General features: G+C 39.6%; 2 protein-coding genes across 3 annotated transcripts in view; one reads left to right on the plus strand and one right to left on the minus strand.

Annotated features, from left to right (window-relative positions):
• The window catches only part of LOC124381621 (macrophage mannose receptor 1-like), a 40,802-nt gene that overhangs the window by 18,150 nt on the left and 4,367 nt on the right, over positions 1-18,285 (minus strand). The window lies entirely within an intron of this gene.
• Positions 1,969-7,560, plus strand: LOC124381622 (C-type mannose receptor 2-like). The gene is made up of 6 exons (XM_046843411.1): positions 1,969-2,050; positions 2,836-2,885; positions 3,040-3,432; positions 5,662-6,003; positions 6,206-6,306; positions 6,727-7,560. Exons 2-6 carry the CDS (start codon positions 2,849-2,851, stop codon positions 6,997-6,999), a joined length of 1,146 nt encoding a protein of 381 aa, XP_046699367.1. The 5' UTR covers positions 1,969-2,050; positions 2,836-2,848; the 3' UTR covers positions 7,000-7,560.

An 18,285-nucleotide genomic window follows, 5' to 3' on the forward strand; every position in this document is an offset into this window, starting at 1 on the left:
TCTGGCGTACCAGTGTAGATTTATTCATTGCTAGAGACTCAAAGCACTTTTGTACGTCGCTCTGGGTGAGGGCGTCTGCTAAATGCCATAAATGTAAATGCAGATGTACGTGACAATCGGCAATATTTTGGATGTTTGTGTTTCCGCAGCCAAGGGAACCCGTGCATGATAGGGGCTTGGGGTGAGGAGATGACCAGGAAGGAAAGCCACTCCTGATGTCGTTCCCCCACTGACATGAGTAGGGGCTTGGTGCAGTGAGGGGACCCAGTCTAAGGGGCTGTCATCCAGAGTTCTGATTAGCAGGGCTTCAGATAGTGGTTTCATGGGGTCTTGTAGCTGCTTGGCAAGCTCAAGGTCCATTAAGTGTCGGCCCCCAAATCGACGAAGGCACACAATTCTGTGCCTATGGCGCCTGCCTGAAGGTGAACCAAGATGGTGGGTTTGGAGGGAGTGGGAGAAGAGGGGCTCATCAGTGCTCTTCACCGACAAGCCATGCCTTTTACTGGGCAGGACATGGCCATGTCCCCTTTGCCTCTCCAGTAGAGGCATAGGCCCAGCGACCAACATCTCTCTTTCTCTATTCGGCCAAAGCAGATTTGTCGATTAAAACAACCTGAGAGTATGTCTGAACAGAATATAAGTCATAGGGTAGCAATGATACTTTCTCTATATGTAAGCATTAAAGTAATAGCAAGTTTCCTGCCACCTCAAATAAGAAAATGCTTAATTTCTACTGTAGTTATTTTATTTGTTAGATAGAATGTATAATTCATAGTAGAATAATGCATTTATTTGTACATTTTTTGACGGATTTACTATCTGCTGATGTTTGTCACATCCTAGAGAAGGTTTGGATGAAAATCAGTCTCAGAAATTTAACTGAATGTTTTGCATAAAATACCAAGGTTATAACAAGGTCAGTTGAGCTTCTTTAGAAAGCTTGTGGAACAGAGCTACTCAAGGAAAATCACCCTGTTTCCAGTGTAATTGAGAAGTCTTCTCACATTTATTCGGATTATGCTTTTAAAGTCACAAAAACATTTTCATGTGCTGAATGTTGCTTGAAATTTGCTACAGGCAGACATTTGACCCTTAGTCAAGAAGTGCAGTTCATTGTCATTGAGAGAAAGTCAACAAGGTTCATAGAGTCGGTCATTTTTTAGTGCCCCTGGCACAAACTGGGTTTAAAGTCCAAAGTTCAAAGTCCCAGCAGTGCCAGCTTTGCAGTGCTGCAACCACCTGACCTTATAAATCAGAAGCCCAGAGCCTTAACTATTGACCCACCACTGCTCTCACTGTGACACAGTGTGATGGTACACTGTTCTGCACATTAAATTAAGGGCATTGTAGAGGATGCAGTTCTCCTCCAGTTCCAGTTCTCCTGCTGCTACCACTTTTTGTTTTTCATTTGGAGAAATTTGACAATATTTGCCATGACCAAACATTAATGTCTATTGCAAAACCTGATTAGAAATTCCATGTGACACGAATATAAGATCAATTTACAAATACGATTTCCTGAGTCCTTAGACCAAGCTGAATGCTAATATATCTGATATTTAACCTGAACAGCCATTACTGTTTTTGTTACTAAGGGTATGGGATATGAGGTGCAATATTATGTGTACATGCCCTTGAGCAAGGTCATTACCCACTCAGCCACAAAAATACTCTGTTATTTATACTGTTTTTACACTTGGTTTTGTACAAGGTATTGTAGACAATTTTCTTGACATGGTATTAGTATACTTTGTTTTTGTATTTTTTCTGTATATTTTTAAAGATGTATGATCTGGATGTGCTGACCTTCTGTCCAAGGAGAACCAGTTTGTATTTTCATGCTGATGAATTATGTAAATCTGTCTAGTCCAAGAGAAGGTTGAGATGGAAATCAGTCTCCATGATTTAAATGATCCAATACATCACTTTATTTGCACAAGATGGTATATCAAAGTCAATTAATTTTCTTTAGAATGCTTCGTGAAGCTCTGGAATGAAGCTATTCAAGGAACACTGCTCGGATCTAAACCTTTCAGCTTAAAGATCTCCGGTAAGTTTTAGTGTTACTTATTTAATGAGATTGTTTTCTCATTCTTTTCATTTTCTTGATTTTCACCTTATATGATAATGCAGTTATGTATATCTTGTAGTATTCAATACTCTTTTTGGATTTCATGATAACATGGTAAAATGTATGAGCATAATTAATATTCGCTGTGTAAGCGTAATTACTCATTATTGTATTCATACAATATCAATAGTTAACAATTGTGAACTTTATTGCTTAAAGTTTAATGCTTCTAATTGTCAATGCATTAGTTATATCTTATAAAATACCCGTTATTGAATACATAAAGACAAACGTTTTACACACACACACACACACACACACACAATGCACCAAAATGTATTTTTTGTGTGGGGGGTATATCAAATTGTTGTTTTAGACCACTGTCACTCAACAACAAGCTGACAATGACTCTTAACATCTGAAGATTTCACAATATAGGATTATGGTGGTTTAACAGTTAAGGGTCTGCATTTTGGTCATATGGTTGGGGGTTCAAACCGTAGCACTGCCACTGTTAGATTTTTGATCAAGGTGCTTAAAATCTGTTTTTAGTTTGTGTTAAGGGTTAATCTTTTGTGGGTTTTCTACTTTTATTTATGTGATTCTAAGCTCAATTAGTCATTAATAATAAATTTCATGCACTTGAATTTTTCTTTCGATTTGCTCCATAAAATAATCAAAAAATCTTGATCAAAGAATGTATGCATCAGGTTTACTGAAAAGTACCGAACCAAACCCAACATACATTTCTACTTTTTGCTCAGCTGTTTGGGCATCATGAAGTTGGATCTGTTCCTTCTCCTTTGTCTCAGTGGTGAGAGCTTCTATTAAAAAAAGAAAAACTTTTGGTTTTTTGCCTAAAAATGTCTGCATTTCCCTGGTAGTTGTACTAACATTAGTTCTATCTCATAACATACTTGATAATGAATAAATAGTGTGAGTAAAAAAAAGGAAATTCTAGTTAACAGGTGTTGTGCCAATCACCTTCTCTGTTCTGCAAACTAAACCTGGCCAGTATCTCATCACTCATTCATTGTCATGGCCTAATGCTCAGAAGTACTGCAGGACAAAGTACACTGACCTGACTAAGGTAAAGGACTCTAGTGTTCTCTTAGAGCTAATTAAAATGGCAGTAAGTAATGGTTTAAAATCATGGCGTATTTGGATTGGACTGTACAACGACTTTGACAGTTGGCACTGGTCTTTTAATGACCTCTCACTGTCGAGTACAAACCAAACAAATTGGTACTCTGGACAACCTGATAATTACATGGGGCATGAAGCATGTGGAGGAATCTATGGTGCTGGGTACTGGGAAGACTCGGACTGTGCACTGCAGAAACCCTTTATATGCTACGATGGTGAGTAAACAAACTGAATACATTTTCTGTTTTATGGCTTATGCACAGCATTTTACGAGAATACTGAAGAACTGACAAGATAAAAAATTGACAGAATTTGCAAAAAGGTTGAAATTGCCAGAAAACACTGCAGGGGCTGATGACCTTGTACCTCTAATGACAATATTTGTTGAAAAAAAATAGCAATATAAATATGTAGCGTCTGGCACGTGTCATTTAGACTTCAAAGAATTTCCTTTTAACCCTTGACATCTGCTTTTAAATCAAAGGATGAGCACCATAGCATACACTTTTATTGAGAGCTTGTATACCACAGTGTCATACCCCCCCTCGGAAGACTGATAACACAAGCCAGTCTCTATACCTTACACACACACACACACACACACACACACACACACACACACACACACACACACACAAAACCCCGAAAGCCAGATAACCCCCTGGCCTCTCTGGTTGACTCCACAGGGACCCTCAAACCAAAAAACAATCCACTTTCGAAACTCGGCTCTAGTATGACTGTTTGTGACACACACACACACACACACACACACACACACACACACACACATACGCACAACACAATGGGGCACTCTTTTACTAATCAAACAAATAAATAAGATGTTCCACATTTCACGACATTAACCTATACCTTGTATGTATCTGCTCCCCAATTATAGTGGCACTCTAAAAGCCTTATTCTTGTAACCTCTGTTTAATGTGTCTCTTCTTATTTATTTCAATGTATCTTCTTTTTATTCTTTCTTTCCAAACAAGGGTGCATTGTATACATCAAAATACAACATTGTATAAACATCAGTTATACTTAAATTACTGATCTCTGTATGTTAATTCACCCCTGTTCTAATGCTGTAATTTCTTTTAAGGCCTGGTGTCAAAATTTATTAAAAATTATCTGCTCTTCACTTTCCTAATGAGAGTGCATTTTGTTTTATACCAGAATACAGTATCGTATAAACATAAGTTACACTTTGATTACTGATCTCTATATGTAATGTATAGTTGTACATGTTTAGTATCCAAATGACCGCAAAATTATCTGTTCCTTATTTTTCAAACAATGGTGCATTTTATTCAATCATGAAATGTACCATACTGTTTTAATACACTTTGGATACAATTTTAAGTTCTCCAAAGCAAGTATAACCCGGAAACCATGCCCACGAACACATGAACAAAGGGGTTTTTCCCTGCAAAAGTTCAGGCCATAGCATTGGCCATTCCTCCAAAGATGGGTGGGGTTTAGGACCTTTAAAACATCTTAAACCCAACTAATCAACGTTCAGTCAAGAAAAGCAAGCTCGCTCACTCGTCTCCGGTGGCCCGATGGCCCAGAGAGTCGGACGCTTCGAACAGCCCAGCAGCGACTCTTCGGGATGAGATCTCAAATCTCTTTTGAGATTTTCCAGCAAGCTTTGTCTTTAAGAACAACAAGTGCTCTGATCTTCAGGAGAAGCTGGAAGAACATCTGACTCCATCCTAACCGACTCGTCCATGATTCTTTTGTCTACCGCATCCAGACTCTTGTGCAACTAGCCAATGCAAGTAACCGATTAACCAACTAATTTAGATGCGTGTTAAGTTTGAACCCTTTAATATTAAGGCGAATTTAAATTTCCGTGACGATTTCTCAGTTAGGATGTGATTAATTTTTAAGCTTAAGCTTGCCATTTCTTTCCTTCCTTTCTCTCCTTTCTTCTTTTCCATTCTCTTCCTACTTTTTCTATTTTTTAACTTTTTTTTTTTTATTTTTATTTTCATTTTTATTTTCTTTATTTCTTTTTGTTTGTTTGTTTGTGTAGTTAGTTTTATGTTGTGTTTGTCTCATTCATTAAATGCCATAATTTTCACAAGTGATTGTCTCTGAGTACCGCCCACAATTCAAGGTTGCTGCAATATTTGGTCTGAACTACATGCTCTAGTAAATTGTACGGGATGGAGTGCATCTTTCTTGGCCAGGAAGATACCTCTTTTATAGAATTGATAAAGATTATACTCCAGGCGAACAGACCCAATAAGTGTAACATTAATTCCATTACCGTCAATTAAATAGTGACTGTAATGCATTGTCATTACTTATAAATATTTCCTTTTCTTTGCAAGCTACAAATAATATAAAGTAAATTAATACAAATTAATCATTTACTGGAAAAAAATATAAAATAATTTTTTTTGTTTGTTTTTTCTCTACTTTGATTTTTACAGCTGGTAACAGGGGCGCTAACAGGTTCATTGGAGTCACGAATCCTCAGCTGAACTGGTCTGAAGCTCAGACTTACTGCCGAACAAATTACACTGATTTGGCCAGCGCACTCACCCAGGCAGACAATGACCTGTTAACACAGACAGTGTCTGTCCAGGGCTATTCCTGGTTCGGTCTGTATCAGGACACATGGAAGTGGTTGAATGGAACAGTGGCATCAAACCTCCAGTGGAAATCTGGACAGCCTGATAACGCTAATCCTCAGGAGAACTGTGGGGTTTTGCAAGACAAAATGATGGGTGACCAAAACTGCAACAGCTTAAACCACTTTTTTTGTGAATTCAGTGAGTGATCTTTCAATTGCTGTCTGTACATGAAGATGAACTAATTTGTGGAAGTGATTTTCAGACCTCTACTGAATTTACTACAGCATAAATGGGTTAACAATTAAACACATTCTACCATGTTGCTTATTAACTATCGGAATAAAATGTTGCCACCAAGTACAGATCATATTATTATTATTATTTATATTGTTTTCCACAGTCCCACCAGTAAGGCAGCAGATCATAAAAATAAAGGTGTCTGATGTCAAGTCTGATGGGAGTGTGTTTGATGCTGCTTTTCAGCTGTCCATTTTGGAGATCGTGAGTGAACTTTTTACTCTTAGCTATGGTATATTGTTATGTAATGTAAGTTAGGGGCTTATGTCAATTGAAAGAGGTTTGGGTGGTGTACAGGGATCAGCATGTTCACTTTGATTGCTTTGCAGCTTAGAATCTCAAGTACAGCATGCTTTGATGCTGTGTGTGTGAATTATTTCTATCAAAACCAGCACTGGGCTACAGTAGCTCTTATGAGGAATTGAGCCAGACGGGTTAACTATAGCATCCCATGCTTATGAAGGAGATTTGGAAGCCTATGTCCCTGCCATTGGTTCACCTGCTATCTTTTCTCAGAGTACTTTTACCAGCCATAATAAATCGTCTCTTGTCAACATTACCCAGGTTCTAAGACTTTTCCTATTTAGTTTTAAAATTCTTATTTATTAATATATTCTTTTTTAGGTGAAGAAGAAACTGTTGCAACATAACATGTTGGAGAACTCAACCGTGACCTGGAGGCTGCAGCCAGATGGAAAAATGTTTTCCAAAAAAAAAAAAATAATTAGAATGGACAAAACATTGATTGTAGTAATTGTTATTTATTACTATTGTAGCAAATGTAGGGTTTTAGTCCTGTACATTGTGCATCATACCATTTATTTATTATATTCACAAATTACACCACATGCTTGTTTTGCAGCATTATTATCAGGCTGTTCAAAGTTCAAGTACTGAAAAATGAGATTATTTAGTGGGAGGTCATTTAAAGAATAGCGTCAGCTGTTGATATTATTGTACAATCCGACCCAGGCAGATGTTCCTAGAACTTTGCTTGCTGTTAATTTCTTCACTCATAACCAATCAGCATCACATTTCCTGCCAGGTCAGTGTACATCACCCTGTAGTGATTCTGTGCAACAGGCCATGACACTACTTGTCAGTATCAATGTCATAATTCCAAGGAAGGATACAGTGATTAGAAGAAGTCACATTTTAAAAGCATTTGATTTCATAAAACACAAAGATACATTATTAAACTGTTCAGCAGTCAGCAAAGATTAGGCAGCAAAGCAAGAGTTGGCACAAAGAATCCTTAATTGGTGCATAGTTTATAGTCAACAAACATATAGTCTCAGACTAACATACAGAATAATTAACAAAAACGTTGTATTTTATCAGAAAAAGACAAGTTGCAACAAAGAACTCATCTATTTGTGTTGATCTACCTATAAGATGTTGAATAGTTAAACATTGTAAACTTACACTGTTTATTCTTAAATTAAATATATTCTTTAACTGAGTGCATTTATTCATTAATTTCTGATTTCTTCTGAATCTATATAAAAGTTGTTCTGTTACACTGTTAATAAATACAATTTTATATAGTTTGTCTTCCTGAACCAACTGAATTTCAAAAAAAAGGTGGGACGCAGTGTTGTGCTGGGAAATAGTTACAGTTACTCGTTACTTCATTCAAAAAGTAACTCAGTTACTTTGTTGATTATTTACACCAAAAAGTAATGCGTTACTGTTAAAAGTAACTTTTTAGTTTTTTTAAAGAACCTTCTTTAATGTTCTCAATAATGCCCTTTTATGTGTTATGGTCTATACAAACACAAAACTGACTTAAACACAAAGTAATTTTTTAAACACTCTTTTATTAAAGTCAGAGCAGCACAAACTGAATATATCACAAGGATTTCTGAATTAAATAACAAAACAAGCTGAATAATATATTCACAATCAAAAACTAAAGTGGCTTCTGCATCATAAAAGCTGTTGTGTTGAGCTCTTAAAAATGTTCCTTTCACAGCTTAAGTATGAAAACTATCAACAATGTAGAACAGGACACCGGGTTAGCTTCTAGCTTCTAGCCTCGTTGAGGCATGGAGTTTCTGGAGGAGCTTCAACAGATTGGAGTTGCTGTTTATCGCAGTAGATACGAGCTTCGAACCAAAAAGACACAGCTTACATTTTACTAAAAATATTTTGTCTTTATGCTCAACTAAAGTGAAATAATGAGCATATTTCCACTATGATGAACTCGTCTTGCTCTGGCCTCGACTCACCATTACTGCCGCACAGACCTGAATAAACAGAGACACGCCCACAGTGCGTCTGCTTCGTGTTTACGATGGTTTATCCTCCAATCCTACAATGCGTCGCTGCTGTAAACAGGTTAGACTGTAGGCTACACTTCAGCCCAAATTCATTCATTTAAAAAAGTAACTGGTAACGCACCATATGGTAATGGAGTTAATTTATTTAAAAAGTAACACATTGCAGTATTAGTTACTGTCAAAAGTTACTGCGTTACACTAATACTTTACTAATAACGCAATATTGCCCAACATTGGTAAATTGTAATTTAAAACAGAAAAAAATTCCATAATTTATTCACAGTAGAACATATAAAACATATAAAATTCAAATTTCTCAGGATTTACATAGAACTCATTCTTGAGGAGTCTCTCCAAGTCCTGACACACCTGCCAGGTGTGTTCATTCATTAAACGGGAGAAGATCAGAATATCATCTAGTTAGACAAACACGAAGCTGTTTAGCATGTCTCAGAGGACCTCATTGACCAGTGCCTAAAAGACAGCCGGGGCATTAGTAAGGCCGAACGGCATAAGTTACTCGTAATGACGGGCTGGGGTATTGAAGGCAGTCTTCCATTTATTACCCTCCCTGATAGGCACCAGGTGATATGTGTTGCATAGATCTAGCTTAGTGAAGACCGTGGCACAATGCAGGAGCTCGAACGCTGAGGCCATAAGCAGCTAGGTGTAACAGTTTCGGACAGTGATGGCGTGAGACCCCGGTAGTCCATACATGGGCGTAGGGATTTATCCTTCCTCTCTACAACGAAGAACTCTGCCCCAGCTGGGGCAGAGCTGAGAGCTTAGAAGTGACAACCGGAAATGGTTTGGGTAAATCGACTAAGGCAGTCAATTCCGTGCCTACAGGCCCTGCCTGAAAGTGGACCAAGATGGTGGGTCTGGAGGGAGTTGGACCTTTACCGACAAGCCATGCTTTTTACTGGGCAGGACACAGCCATGTGCCCTTTGCCTCCGCAGTAGAGGCAAAGACCCAGTAATTGGCATCTCTCCTTCTCGGTAGGTGTCAGGTGGTGGCGTCTCTTCGACTCAAGCCTCGACAATCTTTCATTGAAGCAACTTTATTGAACAAGCTCCTCGATCACGACACTGCACTCACTTCTTTGTGTGACGCAATCATACAACACACACTTCTTCATCTATCTCTTCATTTATGGCACACGTAGAAAGCGGATCACAGCCAAAATAAAAGTATCCCAAAAATAATTACTTTTCAAAATGATATACCCATTACACTTGCTTTGTAGACCTTGGTGGCTTTTTGTAGCCACTGATTTGTGCACATAGCTGCTCACCATGTCTAAACCACCCATCACCTGTGGGAAAAGTCTGTGGGAATGACATTCCAAAGGAACAAGGAAATTGTGTGGCAGAGTGATGGTCAATTTTGGGTGAACTCAAACCAGGGCAGGATTTGGAACCAAACTCACTGAGGCTAGCTAAACAGAATGCATCCAGAAAATATTAAATCTTTTAGTTGTTTTACTTGTCTATTAGCCTGGGAGTGGTTGCCAAACATAAAATTCAAGATTACAGCTTTTTTTCAATTAATTCTGTAAATTGTTGCACTCAATGACACAGACAGACTCAGATGAGAATGTATGTCATCGGGTAGCAATGATACTTTCTCTATATGTAAGCATTAAAATAATAGCAAGTTTAATGCCACCTCAAAAAATAAAAATGCTCTATTTCTACTGTAGTTATTTTATTTAGATACCAGATTGTCTTTTAAAAATCATATCAATCATGTTACAAAAACAGCCTTCTTCCACCTTAGAAATATTGCTAACTAAGAAACATGTCTATATCTGATGTAGAGAAGCTCGTCCATGCGTTCATGACCTCCAGACTGGACTATTGTAATGCATTACTAGGTGGTTGTCCTGCATCATTAATAAACAAGCTACAGTTTGTCTAGAATGCAGCATCCAGAAATCTCACAAGCTTGAGAAAATATGATCATATAACCCCAATCTTCTCATCCCTAAACTGGCTACCTGTCAAGTTTTGAATTGACTACAAACTACTGCTACTTACTTACAAAACACCAAATGGTTTAGCTCCCATGTATCTCTCCAGTCTTCTAACACGCTACAATCCATCATGCTCCCCGAGATCTCAAAACTCCCGACTTCAAGTAGTTTCTAGAATAGCAAAGTCCACTAAAGGTGGTAGAACATTCTCACATTTAGCTCCTAAATTTTGTAATAGTCTTCCTGACAGTGTTCGGGGCTCAGACACACTCTCCCAGTTTAAGTGCAGATTAAAGATGGGTTTTTTTTGCAAGTTCTACAAAGAACACACATCACATCATAACCTTGTGCTCCAGAACATCTGATCACATGCACATTATCAACTTGTGCTGTTAATATCATAAAAAGCAGCTACGCTAATTTCTCTCCACTGCTTCTCTTTCTCTCCTCATCCCGAGGCATCCTGAGGTTGCTCCAGCCCCAGTCACGTCCCACCTTATGAAGATTGTGGACCTTTAAAGAAGTAGATGCTGCAAACATCCCGAACCATCTAGAGACGTACCAGCGACATTTGGATCCCACTTCATGTGGAGTTTGGACATTAGACCTCCTGGCGTGTTTAAAGACTTTGGCATGGAGAAGCTGGTGTTGGATCTGATGATCGCAAATGTTGATCTATTTTATGAGTTGCTCAGTAGCTCCTAGTTTTAAAACCATAATGACTGTAAAAGACTGTAGAAAGAACATCACTCATAATCACACACTCCAGTGCTCATGTTAGTTCTCACTTTCCAGTGTTCTGTATTGTTTAAAGATTTATGATCACAAGATTTAAGTCACCCACATGAGGATGGGTTCCCTTTTACATCTGGTTCCTCTCAAGGCTTTATCCTTAAAACATCTAATGGAGTTTTACCTTGACACAGTCACTATGGCTGCTCATCAGGGATAAACACACACCATTCACCTTAACTCTTAAAATTCTGTTAAGCTGCTTTGAGACAATGTTTGTTGTGGAATTCATAGTAGAATAATGCATTTATTTGTAAATTTTTTGACGGATTTACTAGCTGCTGATGTTTGTCACATCCTAAAGAAGGTTTGGATGGAAATCCGTCTCAGAAATTTAAATGAGAATGTTTTGCATAAGACATCAGGGTTATAACAAGGTCAATTATGCTTCTTTTATAAGCTTGTGGAACAGAGCTATTCAAGGAAAATCACTGTTTCCAGTGTATTTGAATAGATATTTTTATCACCTACCTCTTTGTTCAAGTCTTCTCACATTTATACGAATTATGCTTTTAGTCACAAAAACCTTTTCATGTGCTGAATGTTGCTTGAAATTTGCTACAGGCAGACATTTGACCCTTAGTCAAGTAGTGCAGTTTATTGTCATTCTGAAAAAGTCAACAAGGTTTACAGAGTCAGTCATTATTTAGTGCCCCTGGCACAAACTGGTGCCAGCTTGGCAGTGCTGCAACCACCTGACCTGACCAGAAGCCTATTGAACCACCACTGCTCTTACTGTGACACAGTGTGAGGTAACACTGTTCTGCACATTAAATCAAGGCATTGTAGAGAATGCAGTTCTCCTTCATTTCTAGTTCTCCTGCTGCTACCACTTTTTGTTTTTCATTTGGAGAAATTTGACTGGCCATTTGGCATGACCAAACATTAATGTCTATTGCAAAACCTGGTTAGAAATTCCATGTGACACGAATATGGGATGAATTCAAAAATACGATTTTCTGATTCCTTAGACCAAGCTGAATGCTAATATATTTGATATTTAACATGAACAGCCACTAATGTTTTTGTCACTGAAGGTTTGAGAGTTGAGGTGCAATGTTATGTGTACAAGGTAATTATCTGCTCAGCCACATAAATACTCTGTTATTTATACTGTTTTTACACTTGGTTTTGTACAAGGTGTTGTAGAAAATCTCTTGACATGGTATTAGTATAATTTGTATTTGTACTTTTATACTGTATCTTTTAAAGATGTATGATCTGGATGTGCTGACCTTCTGTCCAAGGAGAACCAGTTTGTATTTTCATGCTGATGAATTATTTAAATCTGTCTAGTCCAAGAGAAGGTTGAGATGGAAATCAGTCTCCATGATTTAAATGATCAAATAGCATCACTTTTGTTTTTGCACAAGATGGTATATCAAAGTCAATTATTTCCTTAGAATGCTTAGTGAAGCTCTGGAACAAAGGAATTCAAGGAACACTGTTTGGATCTACACTTTTCAGCTTAAAGATCTGCGGTAAGTTTCAGGGTTACTTATTTGATTAGATTGTTTTCTCATTCTTTTCATTTTCTTGATCACCTTATATGATAATGTATATCTTGTAGTATTCAAAACTTTTTTTGGAATCCCTCTGATAACATGCTCAAATTTATGAGCATAATAAATATTCGATGTGTAAGCGTAATTACTCATTATTGTATTCATACAATATCAATAGTTAACAATTGTAAACTTTATTGCTTAAAGTTTAATGCTTCTAATTGTCAATGCATTAGTTATATCTTATAAAATACCCGTTATTGAATACATAAAGACAAACGTTACACACACACACACAATGCACCAAAATGTATTTTTTGTGTGGGGGCTAAATCAAATTGTTGTTTTAGACCACTGTCACTCACCAACAAACTGACAATGACTCAGCTGAGGATTTCACAAAATAGGATAATAGTGGTTTAACAGTTAAGGGTCTGCATTTTGGTCATAAGGTTGGGGGTTTAAACCGTAGCACTGCCACTGTTAGATTTTTGATCAAGGTGCTTAAAATCTGTTTTTAGTTTGTGTTAAGGGTTAAACTGTTGTGGTTAATTCATGTTTATGATTTTAAGCTCAATTGGTCATTAATAATAAATGTTCTGCACTTGGATTTCGATTTTCTCCTTAAAATAATAAAAAAAATCTTGATCCAAGAATGTATGCATCAGGTTTACTGAAAACTACCCATCCCAACTAAACATACATTTCTTCTTTTTGCTTAGCTGTTTTGACATCATGAAGTTGGATCTGTTTCTTCTCCTTTGTCTCAGTGGTGAGAGCTATATATAAAACAACAAAGTTTTTCTTGCAAAAAAAAAAAAATACAGTGGAACCCACTTATCTCGATCTCGGTTAACTCGACAACCCTATTAAGTCGACGTTTTTGAAGTGGAACCGCCAAATTCTCGCTTTGTCTAAGCATTTTTTATGCTTACGTCGGTTATCTCGGTGCAGCCGCAGAAGAACTAGCGAAAGTGGCGGAAAAATCAAGCCTTACAGATGCTACAGGTGTTGTATTGTATACTGGTGAATCTCTGCTGTTAGTTAGTGCACATATGCCTTTTGTGGTTAAATGTTATGCGATGAACGGGAGGCGAAAGTAGAAGCGTGGCGCTGAACAGCACACGGGAGAACGTGGGATGAGCAGCAAAAGCATAGAATGAACAACGGCAGGATCAGGGGGGAATCCGCAATGCGCTTTGGGATGAAAAGAGCAGCCGTTGAGAGAGTGCCGGTGGGAAGAGAGAGAGAGTGAGAGAGTGCCGGTGGGAAGGCACGTACCGGGATACACATGAGCGATAACAACGACCGCCGTGAACCAACATATACCAACAATAACGGACGGTGAGAGTGTGAAAGTTTAAATAGGAGCTGGTGATGATGATAAACGAGCACCATATGTGCGCAATTGAAGCCGGGAGCTTCAGAGAAAGCTGCCGAGAAAGCACCTGACACGCTGAAGGGGGCCGAAGGGGGCGTGGCAGGAGGATTCCTGACAGTTAACAAACATGTACTGTATATATTTTTATAGCATGTCTTCATCAAACAAATCACGGCAACGCTGTTGTGTAAAAAAACCTCCAAAAACACGTGCATGCACATTCTCATTTATTAACGCACATCATGTACATAAAGAAATTTCAAGCACGTTAATATATTGCCGCTATATTGATTTTCGTTTATCTCGATCATCGTTTGACTTGATGCTTTTTGGCAACCCCTAGGACATCGACATAACTGGGTTCGACTGTATTTATTTTATATATTGCTGATTTTACTAATTTGTTTATATTTCTGACTTCTGAAATTGGTTACTGGTAATTCTGACACTTACATTAGTTCTATCTCATAACATGCTTGATAATGAATACAAAGTGTGTAAGTTTAAAAAAAAAATCTTGTTGACAGGTGTTGTGCCAATCACCTACAATGTTCAGCAACCTGCCCCTCTTCTGTATTTCATCGAGCAGGCAGTGTCATGGGCTGATGCTCAGAAGTACTGCAGGATGAAGTACACTGACCTGGCTAGGGTAAAAACCACTAGTGTTTTGGCAACGCTAAATAAAATGGCAGCAATTAGCGGTGTAACATCATGGCCTCTCTGGATCGGACTGTACAATGACTTTAACAGTTGGCGCTGGTCTTTTAATAACCTTTTCCTGAAGAGTACAAACCTAACAAATTGGTACCCTGGACAACCTGATAATATCAAGGGGCATGAAGCATGTGGAGGAATCTATGGTGCTGGGTACTGGGCAGACTGGAACTGTGCACTGCAGAAACCCTTTATATGCTACAATGGTAAATAAACATACCAAATTATTTATTTTGTTAGTTTTATTGCTCTCATACACAGCTTTCAACAAGTTCTCTACTGAAGAACTGACAAGATTAAAAATAAATGTGCATAACTTTGTGCAGCATTTAAAACTGCCACTGTCAACATGGTGGTTGACCTTGTTCCTTTTATTATATTTCTGGGAGAATCTTCTTCTTCTTTCGGCTGCTCCCATTAGGGGTCACCACAGCGGATCATCCGTCTCCATACCACCCTGTCCTCTACATCTGCCTCTTTTACACCAACTACCTGCATGTCTTCCCTCACCAAATCCATGAACCTCCTCCTTGGCCTTCCTCTTTTCCTCCTACCTGGTGGCTCCATCCTCAGCATTCTCCTACCAATATAATTCATGTCCCTCCTCTGCACATGTCCAAACCATCTCAATCTCGCCTCCCTCACCTTGTCACCAAAACATCCTACATGCGCTGTCCCTCTAATAAACTCATTTCTAATCTTATCCATCCTCGTCACTCCCAACGAAAACCTCAAAATCTTCAGCTCTGCTACCTCCAGCTCCACCTCCTGTCTTTTACTCAATGCCACTGTCTCTAATCCATACAACATCGCAGGTCTCACCACAGTCCTATAAACTTTCCCTTTCATTTTTGCAGATACCCTACTATCACAAATCACTCCTGTCACTCTTCTCCACCCACTCCACCCTGCCTGCACTCTTTTCTTCACTTCTCTAACACACTCTCCATTACTTTGCACTGTTGACCCCAGGTACCTGAATTCCACCACCTTCTCCACCTCTTCTCCCTGCAACCGCACCACTCCACTGCCCTCCCTCTCATTCACACACATGTACTCTGTCTTACTCCTACTGCGTTTCTCTCCAGGCTCTTCTCAACCTGCTCCCTACTCTCACAACAAATCACAATATCATCTGCAAACATCATAGTCCAGGGAGACTACTGTCTGACCTCGTCCGTCAACCTGTCCATCACCACTGCAAACAGGAAAGGGTTTAGGGCCGAACCTTGATGCAGTCCAACCTTCACCCTGAACCAGTCTGCCGTACCTACTGCACACTTCACTGCCGTCATACTGTCCTCATACATATCCTGCACCACCCTCACATACTTCTCTGACACACCTGACTTCCTCACACAATACCACAACTTCTCTCTCCACCCTGTCGTACGCCTTCTCTAAATCCACAAATACACAATGCAATTCCTTCTGTCCCTCTCTATACTTCTCCATCAACATTCTCAAAGCAAATAAGGCATCTGTGGTGCTCTTCCTCAGCAGGAAACCATACTGTTGCTCACAGATGGTCACCTCTTCTCTCAGCCTGGCTTTCACTACTCTTTCCCAGAACTTCATGGTGTGACTGATCAACTTAATTCCCCTGTAGTTACTGCAGGTTTGCACATCTTATTTATGCCTCCACCTTCTCAACACACTCTCCGCACTAGTCAACACATTTCCCTCTCCATCCTTTACTGCTCTAACTTGCAGTACATCCTTCCCAGCTCGTTCCCTCTGCCTGGCCAATCGGTATAAATCCTTTTCTCCTTCCTTAGTGTCCAACCTCTCATACAGCTCCTCATATGCTTTTTCCTTGGCTTTCGCCACATCCCTCTTAACCTGCTGCCGCATCTCCTTGTACTCCTGCCTACTTTTCTCATCACTCTGTCTATCCCACTTCTGTTTTGCCAACCTCTTTCTCCTTATGCTCTCCTGCACTTCCTCATTCCACCACCACGTCTCCTTGTCTTGCTTTCTATTTCCAGATGTCACACCAAGTACTTTACTAGCTGCCTCCCTCAACACTCCTGCAGTAGCTGCCCAATCATCCAGCACCTCTTCACCACCACCGAGCCTCTGTCTGACCTCTTCCTGAACCTCACACTACACTCTTCCTCCTTCAGTTTCCACCATCTTATTCTTCTTTCAGTCCTCACTCTCCTCCTCTTCTTCTTCTCCTCCAAAACCATTCTACAGACCACCATCCGATGCTGTCTAGCTACACTGTCCTCTGCCAACACCTTACAGTCTCCAATCCCCTTCAGGTTGCATCTCCTGCATAGCACATTGTCCACCTGTCTGCACCTTCCTCCACTCTTATACGTCACCCTATGATCCTCCTTCTTCTTAAAATAAGTGTTCACCACTGCCATTTCCATCCTTTTAGCAAAATCTACCACCATCTGCCCTTCCACATTCCTCTCCTTAAAACCATACCTACCCATCACCTCCTCATCACCTCTGTTCCTTCACCTACATGCCCATTAAAGTCTGCCCCAATCACCAATCGTTCTTTCCTAGGTACACCATCTACCACTTCATCTAATTCACTCCAGAATCTTTCCTTCTCCTCCATCTCACAGCCAACTTGTGGAGCATAGGCACTGATGACATTTATCATCATCCCTTCAACTTCCACCTTCACGATCATCACCCTATCAGAAACTCTCTTCACCTCCACTACACTCTTACTGTACTCTTCCTTCAGAATCACCCCTACACCATTTCTCTTTCCATCCACACCATGATAAAACAGTTTAAACCCACCTCCAATGTTCCTGGCCTTACTCCCTTTCCACTTGGTCTCCTGAACACACAGCATATCTACCTTTCTCCTCTCCATCATATCAGCTACCTCTCTCCCTTTACCCGTCATAGTACCAACATTTAAAGTACCAACCCGAACCTCCACTCTCCTGCACTGCTCCTTTCCCTGCCGTCTCTGTAGACGTCTTCCTCCTCTCCTTCTCCTCCTTTGGCCAACAGTAGCCCAATTTCCACCGGTACCCTGTCAGCTAACGATACCTGTGGCGGTCGTTGTTAACCCAGGCCTCGACCGATCCGGTATGAAATTCTCATTTGTGATCCGCATGTTTGATTTGGAACATGTTTTACGCTGGATGCCCTTCCTAACGCAACCCTCCCCATTTACCCGGGCTTGGGACCGGCACTAAGAGTGCACTGGCTTGTGCATCCATAATGGCTGGGTTATATTTCTGGGAGAATAAATAATATAAATTGTATAAATTATATTTGTTTTCCCCATTTTGAATTTTTACAGCTGGTAACAGTGGTGCTGACAGATTTATTGGAGTCACTAATCCTCAGATGAACTGGTCTGAAGCTCAGACTTACTGCCGAACATATTACACTGATTTGGCCAGCTCACTCACCCAGGCAGACAATGACCTGTTAGCACAGATAGTATCTGTCCAGGGCATTTCCTGGTTCGGTCTGTATCGGGACACATGGAAGTGGTTGAATGGAACAGTGGCATCAAACATCCAGTGGAATCCTGGACAGCCTGATAA

The sequence above is a fragment of the Silurus meridionalis genome, chromosome 28, assembly GCF_014805685.1.
Source record: "Silurus meridionalis isolate SWU-2019-XX chromosome 28, ASM1480568v1, whole genome shotgun sequence".
NCBI lineage: Eukaryota > Metazoa > Chordata > Actinopteri > Siluriformes > Siluridae > Silurus > Silurus meridionalis.